General features: G+C 37.0%; 1 protein-coding gene across 3 annotated transcripts in view; it reads right to left on the reverse strand.

Annotated features, from left to right (window-relative positions):
* The window catches only part of LOC136035694 (solute carrier organic anion transporter family member 74D-like), a 147,372-nt gene that overhangs the window by 71,084 nt on the left and 50,567 nt on the right, over positions 1–25,721 (reverse strand). For all 3 annotated transcript variants that reach the window (XM_065717631.1, XM_065717632.1, XM_065717633.1), the window contains one exon: positions 4,908–5,544. In XM_065717631.1, the coding sequence (XP_065573703.1) occupies positions 4,908–5,535 (628 nt within the window). In that variant the 5' untranslated portion in view covers positions 5,536–5,544. The remainder of the gene's footprint in view (positions 1–4,907; positions 5,545–25,721) is intronic.

The raw sequence follows: 25,721 nt of genomic DNA on the forward strand, positions 1-25,721 counted from the left end.
TTTCAAGATAGACGCATTACGACAATAGCGGAAAAATATACAATTTGGATTACTTATGTATTATACCAAACACGCCCAAGAAGAGAAGTTAGGTTAATCCTAATGAAACAATTCTCACCTACCTCATAATATGCAGAGTAATTATAGCTAAAACATTTTGAATACAGACCCAGCATACTTTATCCCCCCCTCTAATGTGCAAATATATAGCCCAATATACTTGAGTATTATCCCGAACACACACACACAGACCAAGCATACTTTATCCCCCCCTCTAACGTGCAAATATATAGCCCAATATACTTGAGTATTATCCCGAACACACTAGAGAAGTTCGCTCAGTTTTTTTTTCTTTATGTCTTTTTATGGCACTTGGTATTAACCTAGTGACATATAGCAATCGCAAATTCTATCGGTTTGTCAGTCTGTCGGTCTGTCGGTCCCCGTTTTGCTACTTTAGGCACTTCCAGGTAAGCTAGGACGATGAAATTTGGCAGGCGCATCAGGGACCGGACAAGATTAAATTTGAAATAGTCGTTTTGCCGACTTGACCATCTGGGGGGGGAGTGGGGGGGCCGTTGATTCGGAAAAAATAGAAAAATTGAAGTATTTTTAACTTACGAACGGTTGATCAGATCTTAATGAAATTTGATGTTTGGAAGGATATCGGTTCTCAGAGCTGTTATTTTAAATTCCGACCGGATCTGGTGACATTGGGATCGGGATGAAACTTGGTGGGAAAAATAAGCACAAGCCCTAGATACATGATTGACATAACTGGAACGGATCCACTCTCTGTGGGGTAGGTGGGGGGGTTAATTCTGAAAAATTAGAAAAAATGAGGTATTTTGAACTTACAAACGGGTGATCGGATCTCAATGAAATTTGATATTTAGAAGGATATCGTGTCTCAAAGCTCTTATTTCAAGTCCCAACAGGATCTGGTGACATTGGGGGGAGTTTGGGGTGGGGGAACCTAAAATCATGGAGAACGCTTAGATTGGAGGGATCGGAATGAAACTTGGTGGTAAAATAAGCAGAAGTCTTAGATATGTGATTTACATAATTGGAACAGATCCTCTCTATTGGGGGGGGGGCGAGTTGATTCTGAAAAATGAAAAAAATGACGTATTTTTACGAAGGAGTGATCATATCTTCATGAAACTTCATATTTAGAAGGACCTCGTGACTCAGTTTTCTTATTTTAAATCTTAACCGGATCCAGCGTAATTGGGGGGGGGGCAGCTCAGGGGAACCGGAAATCTTAGGAATTACTTAAAGCGGTGAGATCATGATGAAACTGGATGGGACGAATAAAAACCTGTCTAAGACGCGTGACTGACATGATCGGATCGGATCTGCTCTCTTTGGTGGAGTTGGGGGGGGGGTAATTTTGAAAATTGAGGTATTTGTAACTTACGAAAGGGTGAACAAATCTTAATGAAATTTGAAATTTAGAAGGGTCTTGCGCTTTGAAGCTCTAATTTTAAATTCCGACCAGATCCTATGACATTGAGGGGAGTTGGAGGGGGAAACCAGAATTCTTGGGAAACGTGAAAATCGGGGTATTTTTATTTTACGAATAGGTGATCGGATCTTAACGAAATTTGATATTTAGAAGGAATTCATGTCTCAGAGCTCTTATTTCAAATCCCGACCAGATCTTTTGACATAGGGAGGAGTTGGAGGGGGAAATATTGGAAAACACTTGGAGTGGAGGAATCGGGATGAAGCTTGGTGGATAGAATAAGCAAATGTCCTTGATACGTGATTGACGGAATCGTACTGGATTCACTCTCTTTGGGGAAGTTGGGGGGAGGGGTTCAGTGATTTGGCGAGTTTGGTGCTTCTGGACGTGCTAGGACGATGAAAATTGGTAGGCGTGTCAGGAAGCTGCACAAATTGACTTGATACAAGTCGTTTTCCCAGATTCGACCATCTGGGGGGCTAAAGGGAGAGGAAAAATTAGAAAAAACGAGGCATTTATAATTTACGAGTGGGTGATCGGATCTTAATGAATTTTGATATTTAGAAGGACATCGTGACTCAAAGGTCTTATTTTAAATCCTGACCGGCGTTAAGCCTCTGATTTTCATTTTAAATCAATCTATTGATTCATAGAATTTTGTTAGAGCTCATACCATATGAGCTCTTGGCTCTTAGCTCTTCTTGCCTCGTCACAAGTGCCATATGAGCTCTTAGCTCTTGTTTCTGTATGTGATTAAATTAGTTTCTTGTTTTACTTTTGCTGTTTTCCTTTTGTATTTACTCCACTTAACCTCTGTTTTGTGAAGTGGGTGATAAATAAATTATTATTATTATTATTATTATTTTAATTAAATATAGTATTTAATATATAGAGGTTGGTAGAGGTTAGGTATTTAATGTAATCCGTTCTGGGGGGCCTGCTTTCCATAATTCCTTGTTGTATTTTCTATAACTTTGTTTTTAAAAATACATTTTCGTCATATTTTGATATAATTCGTTATGATTAACCTAACTCCATTTCTCGTAAAAAGTACCCAAAACTGATAATGCAATAAATATGGATGATCAGCTTTAACAGTATAGAATTGGCAAAGATCCATAACTGCCTATATTTCTTATTAACAAATTATTTCATTGGTTTTCTCCCAACATCTCCAGTGACTGTCTAACTTGTAACCTGAGCAGCATTTTTTTCGAGCTTTTTTCATTTATGATTAACTTTTTTCATTATTTCATTATTTTTTCATTATGATTAATCTAACTTCATTTCTCGAGATATTAACAAAGTTCGGAATATTAAAAAAGTACCCAAAACTGATAATGCAACAAATATGGATGATCAGCTTTAACGCTATAGAATTGGCAAAGATCCATAACTGCCTATATTTCTTATTAACAATTATTTTTATTGGTTTTCTTCCAACATCTTCAGTGACGGTCTAACTTGTAACCGGAGCAGCATTTTTTTTCGAGCTTTTAGTTTTGCAATTTCCCATCCAGTTTATACGTTTCTGAGAACTATTAGCTAACACATCTTTTTCCACGAGCAGGAGAAAATTGTTAGCTACCACTGTTAGTTAACAATTGTTATACATATATACAACCCCTGTGTATAGATGGGTTTTCATTTCTTTTTATTAACATACTACGACTATTTTTATTATTATCTCACTGCAACATCTCGCCACCTAAGGCTAACACAGCTGCCCACTCTCCTCCTCCACTCTAAGTGATAATCTATGCGACACCATGATTTGAGCGGAATTCAAAAACCATTCTTAAATTAATAATTTTGCTAATATATTTCCTTCAGATACCTTCTATGTTTGTTTTATCCATTTTGAATGGTAAAGTAATGAGAAATTATAAAACGAAAACCGATAAAACTAACGTTAGCTGAAAACGACCATTTTACAAACGAACGTTACGGACGAAAAATTTCAGCGGCATTAACCGTTGCATAAGTAACAATTTTGCTGATAGATTTTCCTTAATATATCTTCTAAGCTTGTTTTATCGACTACATTTGAATGGTTAAACAATGAGAAATTATAAAAATGAAAACCGATAAAACTAACGTTAGCTGAAAACGACCGTTTTACGAACGAACGTTATGAACGAAAATTTCAGCGGTAAAACACCGTGGTTTAAAGTAACCATTTGACTGACAGATTTTCTTTAATATATCTTCTAAGCTTGTTTTATCTACTATATTTGAATGGTTAAGTAATGAGAAATTATAAAAATGAAAACCGATAAAACTAAAGTTAGCTGAAAGCGACCGTTTCACAAGCGAACGTTACGAACGAAATATTTCAGCGGTACTCAAATACCATTGTTTAAAGTAACAATTTGGCTGATAGATTTTCTATAATATATCTTCTAAGTTTGTTTTATCCACAATATTTGAATGGTTAAGTGATGAGAAATTATAAAAATTAAAACCGATAAAACTAAAGTTAGCTGAAAACGACCGTTACGAACTAACGTTACGAACAAAAAATTTCAGCGGTACTCAAATACCGTTGTTTAAAGTAACAATTTTGCTCATAGGTTTTCTTTAATATGTCTTCTAAGCTTATTTTATCCACAATATTTGAATGGTTAAGTGATGAGAAATTATAAAAATTAAAACCGATAAAACTAAAGTTAGCTGAAAACGACCGTTACGAACTAACATTACGAACAAAAAATTTCAGCGGTACTCAAATACCGTTGTTTAAAGTAACAATTTTGCTCATAGGTTTTCTTTAATATGTCTTCTAAGCTTGTTTTATCCACAATATTTGAATGGTTAAGTGATGAGAAATTATAAAAATTAAAACCGATAAAACTAAAGTTAGCTGAAAACGACCGTTACGAACTAACGTTACGAACAAAAAATTTCAGCGGTACTCAAATACCGTTGTTTAAAGTAACAATTTTGCTCATAGGTTTTCTTTAATATGTCTTCTAGGCTTGTTTTATCCACTATATTTGAATGGTTAAGCAATGCAAAAAGAACGACAGCCGATAAAACTGACGTTCGCTGAAAATTCTTTTACATGTTTGAGTACTTTAAACTCTTAAACGTACTTTAAGTACTTAAAGTACTTAATGTTTTAAGTACTAACATTAAATTAACATTAAATAACATTAAATATTATGCATTCGTAAGAGTGCCTATAGCCATACTATTAAATTTATATTTTAACTATTAAATATTTATATTTTACTATTAACTATTAAATATATATATTTATATTTATATTTTAACTATTAAATTTATCTGAATGGTAAAGTGATTTGGAATCATCAAATAATAACCACGAAAACTACTGTTTGTTAATGCATTTTTGCAAAAATGTATGTATTTTTTCAGATACTTTTTCTGCATTAATAATTTTACTGCTAAATTTTCTTTTGAGATACCAACATACCTTCCAAGCTTGTTTTATTGCCTTTATCTGAATGGCAAAGTAATTCAGAATCGTCAAAACGAAAACCACTAAAACTAGCGTTCTGAGCTGTTTCAACATTAGTCCCAAACAAAAAATGAGGAAGCGAGCAAAACAAAGAGGCCAAACCAAACAGCACTGTGCCCCATCCAATCCATTTCGGCCTGTGGCCCTGACCGCCATAATAGGACAGAAGAAGAGATCCCACTATTTGTCCAATTTCAGTGGCACTCATTATTATGCCAGTTGTTTTCGAACGGATTTGAAAAAGTTTTTCTAAGGTTGTAAGTACACTTGCGAAATAAGTATAAAACATTCCTTGTAAAATACAGGTGAGACAAAATACTACAAGAAACACTTGTTTTGAGGCTAATGGCTGAATAAATCTTGGCGAAAAACAGTCACCTAAGCCACACTTATCACCATTTTTAGATCGATTTAGCACAGTGCTATAATTCAATTCCTCATTAGTTAGGAAAGAAGTAGCTTCGCCATTAACATAATAGCTTTCACGTTGTTGTTCAAGCTTTAATCCAGACACATCTCCATTTCCAGCGCCGTTTGTTTTTTCTGGCTCCACTGGTGCATACACTCCCTTGCGACGAACCATTTTAAGCTCCTAAAAATAAAATTAATATCTCAATAAAAATCCAAATTCCATTTATTTATTTAACTGACATACACTTTTACATATAAACATTTGGTACCTCTCCTTGGAGGGGTAAAAGACAAATGATTAACTCGTTCGTACAGTAGAATCACAGAGAAACAAAAGGATTACATGAAAAACAATCTTTTGACTAAAAGTTGTTCCTTTTACTGACCAAAAACTGCACACATGAGGCTTTAACGCAGTCAGGATTTTAGAAGGCAGGGGTATTTTCCCCTTCAAAAAGAATATTATCGTGGGTACTAAAACTTACCTATACTAAGGTCACTACACCAGAGGCTTGTCCTAGTTAAATGTCAGATAGAGAAGATGAAAAACAAGAATTTTTCCTAATTAGATGACCATAATGCAAAAGAGGTATTTCACTAGCCTAACCCAGTCGACATTTCATTTTCAGATACCTGTTAGAAGATGATTAAGAAAACATAGTAAACCACTTCCTTTGATTTCAAATAAGACTAATATAATTTATGATATAGTATGACATGACAGCATATATAACATAACCATAGTGTAACCACTTGTATCATCATGTTCATGGGAATGAGTGCTTATATCAACACTTCTTTTAGAAGAAACTTATCGTCATCCATGTCCCACCTCCAAGGCCTCCAATGCTCCTCCTCCAAACCTTTTGTCCCTCCCCCCAAAAAAAATTTTTTAGGACTTACTCAGAGTTTTGGACTCTGATTTTTTATTAGTTTTTTAGTCTAATTATTTAGTCAAAGAATTGTTGAGACTTTCTGGATTTTTTTATGCGACTACCTCCGTGGCACTCTATGGATGGTCATTGACACTACCTAGTTTATTATAGGTTTCTAACCAGTTGTTTTGTACATTGGAATGATAAATTCTTGCATCATATTTGAAAAAAGTGAAGACAAAATATTCCGAGAAAGTATGTGCACATGATAAAGTTATCGTTGCGTTGATTGCTGACAAAGACAATTATTTGAACTATGAAACAAGTACTAGTGGTAACACTACTGGAGATCTATGCGTGCATTGTCTTGACAGTGGATGCACTGTACAGAAAAACCAAGCGAATGAAAACACTATTATTAGCTGAAACCATGTCAAAACTCAAATATGACCCTGAAATGGAATAAGTGCTATGTCAAGAAAAAATATACATGGAGACAAGCAAATATTCACTCAGACTCACGGGGATAGAGAGTGAAAGAGACGCAAAAAAATGCAAACACACATATTCATCCATACGAACAGACAAAGATAGACACGGAGACAAGCAAACAAACGACACATAGACACAGAGAAAGAGACAGACAAGCAAACAGCAGCTCAACCACAAAGGCCGAGAGAGTGAGAGATAAAAAACACGCACAAACACACAGATACATACATAAATGCGAGAGAGAGAGAAAGAGAGAAAGAAAGAAAAAGAGAGAGAGAGAGAGAGAGAGAGAGAGACAAAGAGAGAGAGAGAGAGAAAGAGAGAGATGAGATTTAATTGAATTAACAGTGAGGTCTCAACAATATTAACAAGGGCCGTATCCCTTCGAACCCCAGTACCGACTCATAAAAAACTTCTTTCAAGGTGCAGGTGCATGTTCTGTCATCGAGAATGCTTTCTAAACGATGCAAGGGTCAATTACGTAATAGGGAAGGTTTTCTAAGAGATACAAGTGTTAATTACTTTCAGAAACCTAAGGGTGTAGGTAAAAATCTACAGGGCCCGCCAAATCAGGATTTCTTTGGATGTTCATTATAAAACCTACGAGACGTCGCAAAAAAGGATTTCCTTGATTGTTACGTAATAGGGTTTGCTTGTTACGTAAGTTTCTTTGAATGTTTAAAGACCTACGAGGGCCAGTTGAGGAAAACTTCCAAGGCATCGGGCCCAAGCGAGCAATCCCACCGGGGGTCAGAACAACCAACTACGACGGGGCCCTTAGAAATCAATTCCAACGGGTACTCAGCATCCAATTACACCAAGGTCCGTAGTATTCACTTCCACAGGGGCTCCAGCAACCAATTCGAACGGGAGCCCTAGAAAGAATTTCCAACGGGGCCCTAGCAGTCATTTAACGGTGCTTTAGCAACCAATTCCAACAGAGGTCCTGGCAATCAATTCCAAAGGGGTCCTAGCATCCAATTCCAACGGGAGGCCTTAGCATCCCATTCTACCAGCGGCCCTATGAGTCAATTCAAATGGGGCTCCTATCATCCAATTTAACCAGGGCCCTAGCAACCAACTTCAATTGGCCCCAGAATAATCAATTCCAACGAGAGGGCTCAATGAGTCAATTTCTAGAGGGACCTAGTATCTAATTCGACCGTTGCTCTTAGCATCCAATCAAACCAGGGCCCTAGCATCCAATCAAACCAGGGCCCTAGCATCCAATTTCAATGGGCCCCATAGGAATCAATTCCAAGGGGGGAGGAATAGTCAAACGGGAAGCCTACGTAATAAGGACATTTTACTTATGATAAGGATGACGCGATAACGCAAGGCATGCCAGACTTCAGGGGCTCGTGAGGAACCCTCGCTTGTAACTGAGGAGGAACCAAATAAGATGTTACGCAACGATGGTGCACACACGGGTGTTACATAATACTTTAAAAGATTTTTTTGGGATTTCATTTTCTTTCAAGGCGTTTTTTCAGGGAAACTATATAATTTAAAGAAAACTAGCAAAACTATTCATAATGCTTTGATTCGGGTAATATTATCCTACATGATGACCTATTGCATGCACGAAGAATCCCCTGTTCGAGTATGCTAGTATGATTAAATGAATTGCGAGTCTACATTTGGCTGTAATAATTGACATACGGACGGGGAAATCGATTACTAGAAATTGCTCTATTAGATATGAACATACATGGTAAGTGTTATTAATTTTCTAACAATATTTTTTGTACATACACATTTTATTAATGAGAACACATTTAAAAGCATTATTAAAATACAGAAAAAGAAGTTGTAACACAACAAACAAAAAAACCAAAACGTGAAAAACTATAAAGGAAAAAGAACCAGGAATTAAAGAAAGGTGTGAACCATAGCAACCTATTCCAGAGGGGAGGATGGAGGATTGATGTTGGAGATAAATTTAACCATATTAAGAGGTATTTCAGAGAGGTTTTTACGAAAATGCTACGTTTCTATTGTAACTGCAAGAATAAGAGACATTTTTTGCATTCGGTTATTTCTGAGAGGTTTTATTGAAAATAAGATGTTTCTTTTAGCCAAAACTATGCACATTTCATGCCACCGTGACAATATGTGGTTGGCCGACCCTCTAGCAACCAATTCCAGAGGAGGGGGGTCTTACTAGAGATATATTGAAACCATATTAGGCAGTTTTTGAGAACTCTTGATAAAAACGTCTCATTTCTTTGACTGGCTGTTGAATTTCTGCTCCCCTTCACCAGCCAAAAAATTCTTTTAACACCTCCCATCTTAACTTAAAGCTGTCGAGCACGTTAGTTCAAGCCATTCATGCCACCATGGCACTATGTAGCTGGCCCATGGCATCCCGGTGATACACATTATTATTCCTTTTTTCATATATTTCATATATTTAAGACCTTTTTTCATATATTTTCATGATAAAAATCATGCAGTGAAGCTATTGGTTCATATTTTTGCAATCCACCCACCAACGTGATACACCACGTCAATTCGCGCCACCGTACCACACTGTGACTGGGCCCTCTGGCACCCTCTAGCACCCCTCATCATTCCTGTGACATTTTCCAGATATTTTCTTGTTAAAAATCATGCATTAAATTCAATGGTTTAGGTTTTTTCGGAAGCCATCCCTCCGTAATGCACCATGTCTATTCACACCATCGCGCCACACTATTATTGGCTCTTTGGCACCCTATAGCACCCCTTCATCATTCCTAAGACATTTCCCACGTATCTTCTTATTAAAAAGCATCATTAAATCCACTGGTTCAAGTTGACGCAAACCAACCCTCCGTGATATACCATTGCGATTCACAACGCCGTGTGGCACTATTACTGGCCTTCTGGCATCCGCTAACGCCCCCACACATTCCTAACTACATTTTCCAGATATTGTCATATTAAAAATCATGCATTAAATCCTATGGTTAATGTTTTCATGAGCCAAACCTCTGCGTTTGGCTTCAGGGTTACGTGAAACATGCATAGTCTTGGCTCAAAGACACATGTCACTTTCATTAAAACCTCTCAGAAAGAGCCAAACGCAAAAAAACTATGTCTCTTTTTCTTGCAATAGCGTCTAATAGAGCAATAGACACGTGGAAATTCCAAAAAAAACTCTGAGAAAATACCTCTAAATATGGCGGAACTTTATCTCTAATGTCAACTTTCCACCCCTCCCCCTGAAATTGGTTGCTATGGTTATCATGCTTCTTTAATTCATGGTTCTTTTTGCTTATATTTTATCCTTTATATTTGTTTTCACGTTTTATTTTTTCGTTTGTTGTGCTTTAACTGATTTTTCAGTGTTTTAATAATGCTTGTAAATATATTTTCATTAATATAATTTGTATGTACAATAAAAGTTTGTTAGAAAATTAATAACACTTATCATACAGGCTGAAATTTACTTCCTGGCCTCCCTTGGAATCGGTTGCTAGGGCACCGGATGAATTGGATGCTAGGAGCCTCGTTGGAATTGACTTCTAGGGCCCCTGGTGAAATTGGAAGCTAGGGGTTCCAGTGGAATTGACTGCTAGGGCCCCCATTGGAATTGACTGCTTAATCCCCGTTGGAAATGGTTGCTAGGGCCCCCGTTGGAATTGGTTGCTATGGCCCCTGCGGAATTGGTTGCTAGGGCCCCGGCGGAATTGGATGCTAGGGCTGCCGTGAATTGTGTGCTAGGACGCCGTTGGAATTGACTGCTTGGGTCCTCCGTGAGAATTGGATGTTAGGGTGCCGGTTGAATTGGATACTAAGACCACCTTGAAATTCTCTGCTAAGACCCTGTGGAATTGGATGCTAGGGGCCCCGATAGAACTGACTGCTAGAAACCACGTTGAAATTGGTTGCTAGGGGCCCTGTCGGAAGTGCTTGCTAGGGCCTCCATTGGAATTGTTCTCTAGGACCCGGCGTCTTTAAGGTTTTACCACCTGACCCTCGTAGGTTTTTAAACACCCAAAGAAACTATCACGTAACAAGCATACCCTATTGCATAACAATCAAGAAAATCATAATTGGACGGGGCGTCGTAGGTTTTTTAAAGAATATCCAAAGAAACCCTGACTTTGGCGGGCCCTGAAGGTTTCTCCCTACATCCTTAGGTCTTTTATAGTAATTAACATACGCATCTCATAGAAAACATTCTTTATAGCGGAATTAACCCCTGTATCGTTTAGAAAACATTCCCTTTGACGTAACATACACCTGCATCTCAAAGAAGGTTTTAAAAAAAAGTGCCGGGACCGGGATTCGAAAGAATAGGACATTTGTTAAGGCCTCAGTACTTGAATTTCTTTTTACAAAATTTGTTTACAAAATTTGCGCATTCTCAGAAATGAGAAGGTCTAGGACATGGTTTGGAAAGAAACTTTGGAAATGACACTTATGAGGGCCAAGAGATAATTTGCGTAGTTTAAACCAAAATCATCTGCCAAAATTCAAATTCCACGAGCCAAATGGAGAAAAAATAAGAGAAGTGACCCAATCCGGTTTCACTGATCCCAACCAGATGTCTCAACAAACTCAAACTTGATTGAGACATCCTACCATTTGACATATTGAAAGCGTTTTCAGAACACAACCTCTAGCAAAATTGAGTGTTAAGTCCCAATTATCAGATCTCTGAATAAGGGTGTTAATAGCGTCCACAACGAGAAAGAGAAGATTGCACACACCCAAGGGTCAAAACAGCATTAAATCAGCTGCAAACATATTTTCGAAGAAAAGAAGAAAAAATCAATGACCTTTTTTTAATATTAAGCTATTTTTTAATGTGTTTATTTTCTATTGGTATCGAAATTCTATTTTTTTTTTTGTTTCGGTTACTATTGAGCCGGGTCGCTCCTTACTACAGTTCGTTACCACGAACTGCTGATATCTCCCAGTCATACCAAGTCAAGTCAGAGCCAGTGCAATAGCTCAGCCTAAGTAAAGAGCGATATTTCTTGAATTCGTAATATCTATTTCTGAAGACACTTCGTAAAGAAAGAGTTGTCGTAAAAACTTCGGAGGGGGCTCATTCCATTGGACATTTAAGGATATAGTACCAAAACCATTTTCAAGAGGAAAAATTGACTGATAGTAAAAAGACCCCTCCCTGGCCTTTCTTAGCTCCCTTCCCCCTCAACCGCCAAATACATTCGGTCAAAATCTTAAATAGTCAATTTTTCAAGTAAGGTCCAATAACTATGTCTCCGAGGAAAATATAGCCCCTATAATTCCTGGGACAAGGGCATGTAAGTTATGCAAGTTGTCCATTCTGTACATATAGGTTTATTACAGAGAAGGAGGGAGGTGTGCTTGATCCTGGGTCTCCAAAGAATTACTAAGATCAAACTTTCAGGAAATCTTTAGGGGAGTGTTGAAATAAATCAAGACACCTTGTGTATATAGGTTGTCAAAACGGTGGATCTGTAATAGCTAAGAATGCCTCGGGGTATTAGGTTGAAACTTTCAGGACATTTTCAGGGGAATGTGAAACTAAATAAAAAGACACAATGTTATCCAAGTTGTCAAATGTGTATATCTGTCATATCTTAGGAACTGCTAAGGATATTAAAGCTGAAACTTTCATGGTATTTTAAGGAGGATGTAGATTTAAATCCAAAAACAGTATATGTGTCCAGATTATCAAATGGGCGCATGTTAAGTATCTTAGGGATGGGTGCATCCAGGTGATCAAAACGTTGAATCTGCAATATCTCATAAACCTCTAGGAAAAATAAGTTGAAACTTTGAGACAATGTCGAGGAAGATGTCGAACTTACTCAAAAGAGACTATGTTTGTCCAGTTTGTCAAAAGAGCGTATCTGAGATATAGCAGGAACGGTTAAAGGTATCAAGTTGAAATTTTAAGTGAGTGTCAAGGGGTAATTTAACAAGATCAAAAGACATTATCTACATCAAGGTTGTCAACAGAACGAATCTGTAAAATGCAAGTAATAGCCAAGGGAATTCAGCTAGAACTTTCAGCTTTCAGGGAATGTTGAGGGGGGTGTTAAATTAAATTAGAAAGAGTATGCGCATACATGTTGTCAAAACGGCCTATCTGCAATATCTACAAAATTGAAAATTTTAGTGTGGATTGAACTGAGTCAAAAGACACTACGCTCGTCCTGGTTGTCAAAAAGGCGCACCAGCAATTTTCCATGAACGGCAAAGGCCATTAAATTGAAACTTTCCGGGGATATTGAAAGAAGGGAGGTAAACTAAATCGAAGACGCTACGTGTAACCATATTGTCGAAGGGACGTATCTGTAATATCTCTGGAACTACCACTGCTACTAACAACTCACTACAGCACCAAGCCACCTAAGGCCAACATACCTGCGTAAGCTCCTCCTCCATAGCAATCCATTAAAAGCTTCCCTCATAGCCTCCTGCCATTTTTTTTTAATCCTTTCTCACAATCTCTTCCCATCCCATTCGTGGACAACCTGTTCTTCTTCTGGCCCTAGATGGAAGGCCAAAAAAGGGACCATCTTTAGCAATCTGTAGTCCTTCACCAGCAAAACGTGTCTTGGCCATCTCAATCTTTCTTTCACTATAGTACTAGGATGTGAACCACTTAAGTGAAACCGTCCATCTGATCAATCTTGTATTTACCTAAGATCACCTTTCACCTTCGTTTATCCCTAGTATAAGTGACTTAGCCTTTTTCTAAATTTTCAAACCTATTCTTCCATGCTGAATTCTAAAAACCTCCGAAAATTCTTTCATTTTGAAACACATCCTCTCCCTTCCTGAAGCCAAACTATTCTTCTCCTAAAACTTTATCTACAGCATCTTTAAGTCTAAAAAGCACCATCACTCTAAGTAATTTGTTTCCAGAAGACATCAAGCTAATGTTTCTTTAATTACCGCACTCACACTTATCACCTTAGAAAACGTTTTAATTAAAGTTTTTCTAAAATCGCTAGGCACTTCCCTTTTTTAAAAATCGTATTCAAAATTTTTAGTTCTTGCAACAACGTATTTCAATAACTCATTGTCCACTGTATCAGCAACTACGGAATTATTATTTTTATCTTTTTAGTACTGCCTCTAACTTTTTTTTTGCAAAATAAATTTTTCTTTACTTAAAAACTGCCGAAAACTTTTTTTCATTCTTTTGAATGTCGTTTCCTGCAACTTTATCACAGCTTAAGACATTCCAAGAAGGCTCAACCCATCTCTCTGCGTAACTCTTTCCTTTTCACTAATTGAGGCCCGTTTTTATCTTTAGCTGCGACAAATTTGGATAGACTACTTCCTCTTAATTTTTTTAAAAGGCAAAAAAAATATTTTAATATCATGCCGTATGGCTGCATCTTCCAGATCCTTGGCAGTTTTACTCGTGCCCTCCACTTCACGCCTCTGAGCTCCTGCTTCAATGCATTCTCTATTTTCTTTACTTTTCTGTTATTCTCATATGATCTACCACTTCAATACTTCTTGTAAAAACCCTTCCTCTCTGGTGTCCGTTTTTAAGGATTCAGCCTATTTCTGAATCCTTATTTTAGTTAATAAAGGCTCCCTGAGAAAAAACACCATGAAAGAAAATGAAATCTTAAAAAACACTTGAAAGAAAAAACGGGCTTTGAAGGAAAATGAAATCCAGAAGAAAAAACGCCTTGAAAGAAAAAATGAAGTCCCGAAAGAGAATCTCTTAAATTATCTGTAACACGCGTGTGTGCACCGTCATTACGTAACACCGCACGTGTGTGCTGCCATTACATCATTCCCAATAAATATAACAAGTCATGTAAGATTACCTCATCCCCAATAAATCCCCCAATAAGCACTTGCGTCTCTTAAAAAAACATTCCCTATTACGTAACATGCACCTCCGTCTCGAAGAAAACATTCCCGTTTACATAACAACCAAAATTAAACAAACCCTATTGTGTAATAAGCAACCAAAGTAAACCTTCTCTATTACGTAAGATACACCTCCATTTTGCCCTGAGGGCGTCGCCGTTAAACCTTCTTTGTCATCTTAAGTCATTAAAGGAAGAAAAGAGTAGCGGCCCTGGGTGTCATAAAAAGCCTTATGGGGTCACTACTGCCGTTAACTTCACCTTCCCAAAATGTTGCAAGTACATATTGAGACATACTCGAAATTCAAACAGAGGCATTGGATGCCACAGAGAATTATAATACCCATCTAAGGACGTGAAACATATGCTAAAATTACCGCAAGTAAATTCTTAAAGTACGGAAGGGACCTTGGAGGTGTCCCAAAGCCCAAGAATATACTTAATACCCCCTCTGCAAAAAGAACTTTAAATGAACGTGCTCCCACCCATAAAAAAATGTGCAGTCTTCAAAACCCAATGAGGCAAGTAAGTAGCGAAATGTGATGGTAACTCGAGCAGAGGCATTAAACGGCCTGAAAAATGACTCAGTAACTCTAGCACCCATGTAAGTGAGACAGATATCAAAGGCGCAGCAAGTAAATTATTTAAGTATTCTAAAGAGCCTCAAGGTTTTTAGAAACCTAAAAATGAAAAAAAAAACATAAAAATGCTTGGATTGTCGAAAGAAATATGAACCACTCTGCGGAAGGGCAGAAACGTTAATCGTTATTGTACCATTTTTTTTTATTGTTTTTAAACGTTATTGTTTTTAAACGTTATTGTACCATTTTTTTTATTGTTTTTAAACGTTATTGTTTTTAAACGTTATTGTACCATTTTTTTTTATTGTTTTTAAACGTTATTGTACCATTTTTTTTATTGTTTTTAAACGTTATTGTACCATTTTTTTATTGTTTTTAAACGTTATTGTACCATTTTTTTTATTGTTTTTAAACTTTATTGTTTTTAAACGTTATTGTACCATTTGAAAAAAAAATTCAGTCTTCTAAACCTAATCTGGCAAGTACGGACCGACAGATGTAGGAAAAACCTCATCTTGATTCTCGTAAGTTACTCTCGTGGAAAATCCATGCAGACTTTTAAATATAGTGTTTCATAATTAAAATACGATACCAACATATTCATCAAAATGTGGAGTGCATCACTGTTCCAATTTAGGTCCTTTTCTTTATTTTGTATATGTTAATACCATGCGACTTTATCTTCAAGGTGTTCATGATACTACTTTCGCTGAGGACCAGTACTAACAACATGGCTGAAGTCTATTAATGAACTTGTAATAAAATCTTATGAAGCGTTGAGAGGGCAGGAAGTTCTTATGAAACTCAAATACTCTGCATCAACGTTAATAAGACCTTTCTCGTGAGCTTCTGAAGACAAGGAACACCTGTCGATACTACTGATTTTGTTGTGTTATCTGGGAAGTCAGTGCAGCAAGGGAACACTGCACCTTTGTACTGCGCCAGTGCACCTGTGATATCTAGGGTTTATCATTGATTCCAATCTACATCGTCTTGATTGACATCTTTCTCCCTACCAGCAGGATTTTTTGGTTGTGAGTCATTTTCAGATAGCTAACTATGATTGGACAGCCAAAATGATTGGGAAGCCTTCAAAAATTTTCAAGGGCTCGAAAATCGTGGTGCATCACGCAAATTCAGGCAATTTTAGCACTTAAGGAACTGACCATGGTGGCAAACCTGCTGAGGGAATCCCTCCCCTTGAAAAGCCTGAAATTGTTAAAAAAAATAATAAAGAAAATTCAAAGGACCTATGACTCCTCTGAGAAAAGGCCAATTTTCAACACACCCCCACTTTTATAATGTCTGTATAGTATAGTCCAATGGCAAAACTAATAGATGCGTTCCTACTTGACATCAGTCAGCACGGCCACACCTGTCAATAAACTCAAACTTGGTAGAGTCATCGCTAAAAGACATTTTAACATTTGAAATTTTGTAAAGCGTTTCAAAATACATCCTCTGAAATGACTTGGCATTTGTCGTAGATTGAAATATAAAAATCAGGGTATTTACCGAGATCCACACCCATAAAAAAAAAGCATGTTCAACAAGCTATGCTGATTCTGAATTCTAGGTCGGTCAATCTATCATGCCAAGGTTTAACTGCAATATAACTTCAGAGATTGATGTAGTCGGTTTTCTTAGTTGGCGAATAACGGTAGTACAAATCCCATCCTTCAGGAGGCACTTGACGCAATGAAGAAAGAATTGGTATTCTTAAGGATCTTTAGAACCAAACAAGGCTCTGGAACCCACCAACATAATTTAAGATGGCGTGCACAAAAATTTTACTTTGAAAAACAAGACCTAAGAGCTCATATGGCACTTGTGACGAGGCAAGAAGAGCTAAGAGCCAAAAAATCATATGGTATGAGCTCTAGCAAAATTCTATGAATCAATAGACTGATTTAAAAGGAAAATAAGAGGCTTAAAGGCGGTCAGGATTTAAAATAAGAGCTCTGAGTCAAGATGTCCTTCTAAATATCAAAATTCATTAAGATCCGATCGCCCATTCGAATGATATAAATACCTAATTTTTCTAATTTTTCCTCTCCCTTTAGCCCCCCAGGTGGTCGAATCTGGGAAAACGACTTTATCAAGTCAAATTGTGCAGCTCCCTGACACACCTACCAATTTTCATCGTCCTAGCACGTCCAGAAGCACCAAACTCGCCAAATCACTGAACCCCTTCCCCAAAGAGAGCGAATCCGGTACGGTTACGTCAATCACGTATCAAGGACATTTGCTTATTCTATCCGCCAAGCTTCATCCCGATTCCTACACTCCAAGTATTTTCTAAGATTTCACCCTCAAACTACCCCCAATGTCAAAAGATCTTGTCGGGATTTGAAATAAGAGCTCTGAGTCATGAATTCCTTCTAAATATCAAGTTTCATTAAGATCCGATAACCTATTCGTAAGATAAAAAAAATCCCAATTTTCACGTTTTCCAAGAGTTCCGGTTTCCCCCTCCAACTCCCCCCAATGTCACAGGATCTGGTCGGAATTTAAAATTAGAGCCTTAAAGCGATCCTTCTAAATATCAAATTTCATTAAGATCTGGTCACCCTTTCGTAAGTTACAAATACCTCAATTTTCAAAATTACCCCCCCCCCAAACTCCACCAAAGAGAGCAGATCCGGTCCGGTTATGTCAGTCACGTGTCTTAGACAGGTTTTTATTCTTCCCATCCAGTTTCATCCTGATCTCACCGCTTAAAGTATTTTCTAAGATTTCCGGTTCCCCCCAACTGCACCTCCCCCCCCCCCAATTACCCTGAGTTACGAGTTCCTTCTAAATATGAAGTTTCATGAAGATCCAATCACTCCTTCGAATATTAAAAATACGTCATTTTTTCTAATTTTTCAGAATTAACTCCCCCCCCCCCAATAGAGCAGATCGGTTCCAATTATGTAAATCACGTATCTAAGACTTCTACTTATTTTTCCCACCAAGTTTCATCCCGATCCCTCCAATCTAAGGGTTTTCCGTGATTTTAGGTTCCCCACCCCAAACTCCTCCCAATGTCACCAGATCCGGTCGGGACTTAAAATAAGAGCTTTGAGACACGATATCCTTCTAAATATCAAATTTCATTGAGATCCGATCACCCGTTCGTAAGTTAAAAATACCTCATTTTCTCTGATTTTTCAGAGTTAACCCCCCCCCCCCCCGACTACCCCAAAGAGAGCTGATCCCTTCCGGTTATGTCAATCATGTATCTAGGACTTATGCTTATTTTTCCCACCGAGTTTCATCCCGATCCCTCCACTCTAAGTGTTTCCAAGATTTTAGGTTTCCCCCTCCCAGCTCCCCCCCAATGTCACCAGATCCGGTCGGGATTTAAAATAACAGCTCTCAGACACGATATCCTTCAAAAAATCAAATTTCATTAAGGTCTGACCAACTGTTCGTAAGTTAAAAATACTTCAATTTTTCTATTTATTCCGAATTAACGGCCCCCCCCCCAGATGGTCAAATTGGGAAAACGATTATTTCTAATTTGATCTGGTCCGGTCCCTGATATGCCTGCCAAATTTCATCGTCCTAGCGTACCTGGAAGTGCCTAAAGTAGCAAAACCGGGACCGACAGACCGACAGAATTTGCGATTGCTATATGTCACTTGGTTAATACCAAGTGCCATAAAAACACAATATGACAGATTTTGAACTACTGCATCCAAGCCACTCATCTGAAGTTGTAAAACGAGATAAAAACTGATACAAAAATAATTTGTTTGAATTTGGGCCTCATCTCCTGAACTCTTTTATGTAGCCTATAATCAAAAACGATCTTTATCAAAATAATGAGGAGTGTTTACTTACTGAAAACCTTATATTTGTAGGGGTGGCCAGGCCATGGCTAAAATGAAAATTAATGCTTCTCTTTTTCATCGTCACAGCAATATCTGCAACCTAGTAAAGAGCAGCCCACAACGCGAAGCAGTGAAAATTTTTAAAACATTTCTTGGAAAAAAAACCGTCTAGTGAGAAGATTTGCTGCTTAATACTAATTCACGAATGTTAATCATTATTTCAAATACCTCATTTTTTCTAATTTTTCAGAATTACCCCCCCCCCAACTACCCCAAAGAGAGCGGATCCGTTCCGATTATGTCAATCATGTATCTGGGACTTGTGCTTGTTTTTCCCATCAAGTTTCATCCCGATCCCTCCACTCTAAGTGTTTTCCAAGATTTTAGGTCCCTCCCCCCCCCAATGTCATCAGATCCGGTCGGGATTTAAAATAAGAGCTCTGAGACACGATATCATTCCAAACATCAAATATCATTAAGATCCCATCACCCATTCATAAGTTAAAAATACTTCATTCTTTCTATTTTTTCCGAATTAACCGGCCCCCCACTCCCCCCAGATGGTCAAATTGGGAAAACGACTATTTTTAATTTAAGCTGGTCCCGTCCCTGATACGCCTGCCAAATTTCATCGTCCTAGCTTACCTGGAAGTGCCTAAAGTAGCAAAACCGGGACCGACAGACAGACAGACCGACAGACAGGCAGACCGACAGAATTGGCGATTGCTATATGTCACTTGGTTAATACCAAGTGCCATAAAAAACCGTCTAGTGAGAAGATTTGCTGCTTAATACTAATTCACGAATGTTAACCGTTATTTCAGTTTACCTTTCGGAACCGAAGACATTAAGAAAGACATTTACCGTAGATTACCATATATACCGTAGATTCCATAATTTTACTGGATCGCCTTAAGTGTCTAGGAATTCGCGGTGCTCCGTTACTGTGGTTGGAAAGTTACTTTCATAGAAGATCCAGGCAGGTGGTATTAAATGATTTTGTTTCATCCTCGCATCCATTAAAATGTGGAGCGCCTAAGGGTTCCATTTTAGGTCCTTGATTTATTCTGTATATGTCGATACCACGCGATTTTATTTTCTAGGTATTTATGATAAATGAAGAAGCCTGGAAGTTTTTATGAACCTTAGTTTACTCTGTATCAACGTGAAAAACACCTTTCTCATGAACTTCTGAAGACAATGAATGCCTGCTGATGTTTGTGGTCCTGTTGGTATCTGGGGAGTCAGTGCACCAAGTGAATTACCTGGGATACCTAAGGGTTTTCATTGATTACAAACTATCGTGGGGGCGCCATAGTAATGCTATTTCTTCCAAATTTGGAGTTGAAATAATACGGAAACTGCAGCATTTTTTGCTTAAGTGAATTCTGCTAATGATATATCATTCAGTTATTCACTCACATATTTCTTATGGCTGTCTTACCAATCTAGTGGTCCATCCCCAATCGATTTAGTCATTTTAAAAATCGACTACATACACTTTTGAAATATAATGATTGCCAAGAATTGCGAGGCATTAAAACTGCAGTTTTTTCTTACTGGCTGTTTCCAAGGGGTTTAAACCAGTCACCCCACCACCCCGAGATGTCTTTCCGACTCGTAAAAATGTAGCAAAATGAATATAAACAAATTTTTTATGCTTTTTTTAAGTTTTTTGTACCCCTACTGATGTTTGAAACAAAGAAAAAAATCTCCCACTCTCAAACTCTCTCTCACTCTCATGGCCGACGAGCCATTGTGGAGGGTCTAAAGTTTCGTAACTTTTTCTCTTTTGCCTTTAAATAAACTGAATGATTGATGGTACATCGGTAGTATATGCTTTTTAAAGTTTTTGGAACAGCAATTATTAATCCGTGCGCGACGTGTTATTTGAACGGAGAGACAAGATCTAACAAGGGTCCAGGAAAGCAAGATTGTGCCCGAGTACTTGAGGAACAGCTTCATCCAGCGTTGTACTTCTACCTGGAACCATTTTTCTGGGGATATTATTCCTGGAAATCTCTCTGTTGACTCCTTCAAAAAAAAGGTTCAATTGAAATTTAAAACCTTGAACTTTCTGGACACGATAAATGAATATTGGCATATCAGGCACCTTTATTTACCTGGCGCCGTGATTATCGGAATAAAAAAAAGGCTCAATTTTTTTCAAACGGTATCCCTTCTTATTCTAATTTTATCCCAGGCCAGATAAAGAGTAGGTCCTGATCCTTAAAATAATAAAGATTTTATTTACAGAAGCTGTTATATTAACAGGTTCTGTAAGCTTATATTAACAGCATAGCATAAATTTTTACACGAGGGATAAAAATAAAAGAAAATGCTCATAAGTTATTAAACTACTATTAAAATACCAAGGATACTAAAAATGAAATGTGATTCTTTAAATTGGTTGCGTCGAAAATTACACAATCATATAGGTCTTACAAGAAAATTAGGAAAATCCAGGAACTCAACTTTTAAGGAAAAATGCTTCCATATACATTAATTCGTTTTACGCTTAGCCAACATTGAAAATAAGGGACGTGTTTGAAAAAAAAGCAGAAAATGAGCGAAAAAAATATCAACATTGAGATCCAGAAACTACCTTTCCTGATTGCTGTAGCCAAAGAAAAACACTGCCATAAATTTAAGATAGACATTAATATGGATGTCAATAAAATTGATAAAATTGTGGCGCTTCAAATTATTATTTAACTGATTTAACTACAAAAACATCTTTTTATTTACGCAACAAATAAAATCTTGATGCCTCTTAATGTTGTTTAAATTTGATATTTTTATATTTTAGATTTGATATTTGTATCAACAACCAAAAGAAAAATCGTAAAAAATATCGATTTTCAGGTATGCATAGACGGAAGATTGAGCCAGGAGGTAAAAAATCTTTTCATTTGGATGTTCTTGGTACTTTGAGGATTATATTTCGCTTTAAGGGTTTTGTGATTTATTTTTCTGTAGTTATATACAAAGAGTATGGGCAACTTAAGAGTGGAAAGTGGCACTAGATTCAGCAAAAAATCATCAATACCATCTAACGTTTTTTTCTGTCGACGATTGATATCAAACACTTATTGCTAGACTAATTTTACTGATTACTCAACTTAAATTAATTATTTTTATCGTTATACCGAAAAAAAGTCAATTTTCGCTGATCGCTAGATGACGTTGTTTTTTGTCGAAACTAGCGCCAGTTCCCACTGTTGTAACTTATACATATTCTTTGGTCCTAAGGTTTTAAAGTTTAAACGTAGGACATCATTTCTACGAACCGAGATTCATCTTTATCCCTCAACCGAATTTTAGCTATGAAATTTGCTCTACATTCTTAAATTCGTAAATGAGTTGAAGAGAAACAAAAAATACGCAAAAACAGGAACATTTTCCTGTTCTTTCAGTTAATTTGGGTAATTTTCTAAATTAAGTCTAAGTGATATCATAATTCACGCATGGGAAATGGATTGGTCTAAAACTAATGGTTCCAATCAGGACTCTATCCAGGATTTTTATTCGGCAGGAGAAAAGCAATTTTTCCAGTGGATGGGGGTACAAAAACTTTAAAAAACGCATCAAAATTTGTTTATATGTATTTTGTTAAGTTTCACGAGTCGGACAAACATTTCAGAGGGGCTGAGGTTCAAACCCCCTTATCCCCCCTGAATACAGCCTTGGTACCAATAACATAAGTATATTCGTCGTTTCGATGAAAGTTAAAGTAGATTTATAGTGAAGAGGGGCGTCAACTGGGAGGGAGGGCATATACTCCCATCTATGTTTATTTGCCTCTACTAGATTTTGAAAATTACCTTTCTTTTGTATTATCATTAAAAATCGAAATACTACACAATTACCACCACCCACAATATTTGAAGATTACAGTTTTTGTATTTTAATTTTAAAAATAAGCTGAAAAAAATCCTCCCCCCTTCTCCCTATATTTTCGAGCGCTAACATTCTTGGTAGCAAAATCACACGTTTCACAGGGAACAAGACCCTTTCTTTGTATAAGGGAGGTTATTTGGGGCACTCAAGATATGGCAATGCCTTGCAAATATAAAACCTCAATTTTCAAGGAATTTAAGTGACTGAGAGAAAGGTTATATATCACGAAAAGAAAAAAGAGTTTTAGATATCTTGACAACCAAATGAAAAAGGTAAAAAAAAGAATTGAAACGATCGACAGAGCTTGCTTAGTTTAGAGAATTGGCCTTAAATACAAGTTTTACAACATGTGGCGTCTCGTGCCAGATGTCGTGTCGTACCAGATAGATTCTTGTGCCAGATGTGCAGCAGGGATTTCACTTGCCCCTTCTAGCAAATTCTGTCAGACCGTATAATAAAACATATTGTAGTCCTTGCGTGGATACTAGCGTTAGCAGATGATTCTTCAAGTCGGTGCATTGTTCAAAACTAATTCACTTGACAAATCGCATATTTGGCGCATTATCGTTCAAAAAATGGTCTTTCAGAGCATTTTCACTGTTATGGTTTGAAAATTTTTTGAATGGTAGGTTTATTAAAGTTATGATTGATGATGTCGCTTCTGCCCCATTTCCTGTAGATTATGGGGTACCGCAAGGCTCGGTGCTTGGTCCTCTGCAGTATTTTGTATGTGTTGATATGATGAGGTTTTATCTGCCAGGTTCTTGTCTCACCTCGTTTGCTGATGACAATGAATTAACATGTTCTAGTCAGTGTTTACATAGTTTGATTTTGAAGGCTTTACACTTTAAGCTATCTTATTATTATTATTATAAGTTACTATTACATTATAGTTATTATTGCGAAAACCAGTTTTATTTTAAATTCAAGAGTGGGTGAGTCTCAGGACATTAATGGAAAATTTGTGTTTGCGAAGGAGCCAGTGAAACAAGTGCACGATTTTCGATACCTTGGTTTCTACCTATGTTACAATCTTTCATGGAAACGACATAGCGATGTTGTTGCAACGAAAGTCGCACAAGGAGTTGCAGCAATTCAAAATTTTAAGAATTTTTTGCCACCAGTTTGCCACCAGTTTTGCCACAGTTTTATATAATGCTTTAGTCTACCCATATATTTCATATGGATGTGTGTTGTGGTCAAGCAACTTCTATTCAAATTTTAAAGGAATGAAAAATTCTTCAAAACAAAGCTATGGAACTTATTGGTGGATACTTGGAAAAAATCAATGACACTGAGGCATGTTATAATAAACTTAAAGTGCTTAAGGTCCGGCAACTTCATGACTGCCAAGCAGGAATATTCTCGTGTAAGTGTTGGAATTGTATCAGTCCTGAGGTATTTAATGGTTTTTACAGAGAAAATAAACCACTTCATAGTTATAGTACCCGCAATGCTGATAATCTAGTCACTGAATACACAAGTAGAACTAGAGCTGTTTTTTCTGTCAGATATCTTGGTACTAAGGTTTGGAATTCTCTTCCAGAGAGCATTCGGGCGGAGGAGCACCTTGGTTTATTTAGGAGAAAACTGAAAAACTTTCTTTTGGGTCTTAGTTCATAGATGATTTTATAGTTTTTTTTTTTTTTTTTTTTTTTTTTTTTTTTTTTTTTTTTTTTTTTTTTTTTTTTTTTTTTGTGATTAGAGATGTGTAACGATTTGGTTGTTTACATATTATTATTTATTTCCTTTTTTGTTTGTTTTGCTCGTTTGTTAAGAGCTTTGTTTGGTTTATATATATATGGTTGCCCAGTATCAAATGCTTTTATGTCTTTCTTCAAGCAGCCACTTGGATTAATGTTATGTGTTATATCATTTTGTAATGAAATGAATTGAACTGAATTTACTTGAATTATGGTTGCACTATCTGATCCCATAGATATGGCAATGCTGTTGCAACGTCAGCTTTCCTGGAGAATAGAAAAAAATATACAGGATTTTTGTACCGGACAAATTAAAAATGGAGAAAATAAAAGGTACCTGTATGATATATCGACCACAGCAGGAGGGCTACCCATATTAAGAAAACAATTCTTACTTTATAATAGGCAGAATAATCACAGTTAACATATTGTAAATTTATCCTCGCTATACTTTACCCCCCCCCCCTAATATGCAAATATACAGCCCAAATTATATGTTTTCAATGAAGTTTTGTCACCCGTAACTTCTTATGTCCAGTTTTTGTTTCGTCACGGTTGATTCAATTTACAGGTACACGGGTTGAAACAAGCGAGACGCATTGCGATAATTGCTGGAATATATATGTTACCGTGAATTTCCGCAAATTGGTGAATGTTGCCATTCACCGGTGAATGTCCGAAATACCTTTTTTTTCTCCTTGGATTCAGTCAGTGTTACCAGTCAACTTTTTCAATTTAATGCAAGGTTTGATGATGACACATTAGGTTCGATTAGATTAGGTTTGGTTAAGTGACGTTAGCTTTGGTTAGGTTAGCTTATATTAGGTTTTTAACCCATTTCTGATATTTATAACCAAAGTTAACCTAACCTTATCTAATCTAACCTAACCTTAACTTTTAGTGTTTTAAGTTTAAATGTTGCTCCTTACTTTCAGTCGAAAAAACTTGTTTTCCTTTATACAATTCTCGAAAAAAGGTTGCCAAAAATGTGAGCTGTCCTAGCCGAGTGGTTGGCGCTCAAGACTTAAAATCCTGAAGTCAAGGGTTCGAGTCCTGGTGTCACTGGTTATTTGGTTTGGAACGGAGGTGAATGGTATGACTCTGTGAGCTCGTGCAGAATCGACCCAGTTCTAAATGAGCGCAAGGAGAAACCACAGGAAGTGTCG

Source organism: Artemia franciscana, chromosome 14 (assembly GCF_032884065.1).
Source record: "Artemia franciscana chromosome 14, ASM3288406v1, whole genome shotgun sequence".
Classification (NCBI taxonomy): domain Eukaryota; kingdom Metazoa; phylum Arthropoda; class Branchiopoda; order Anostraca; family Artemiidae; genus Artemia; species Artemia franciscana.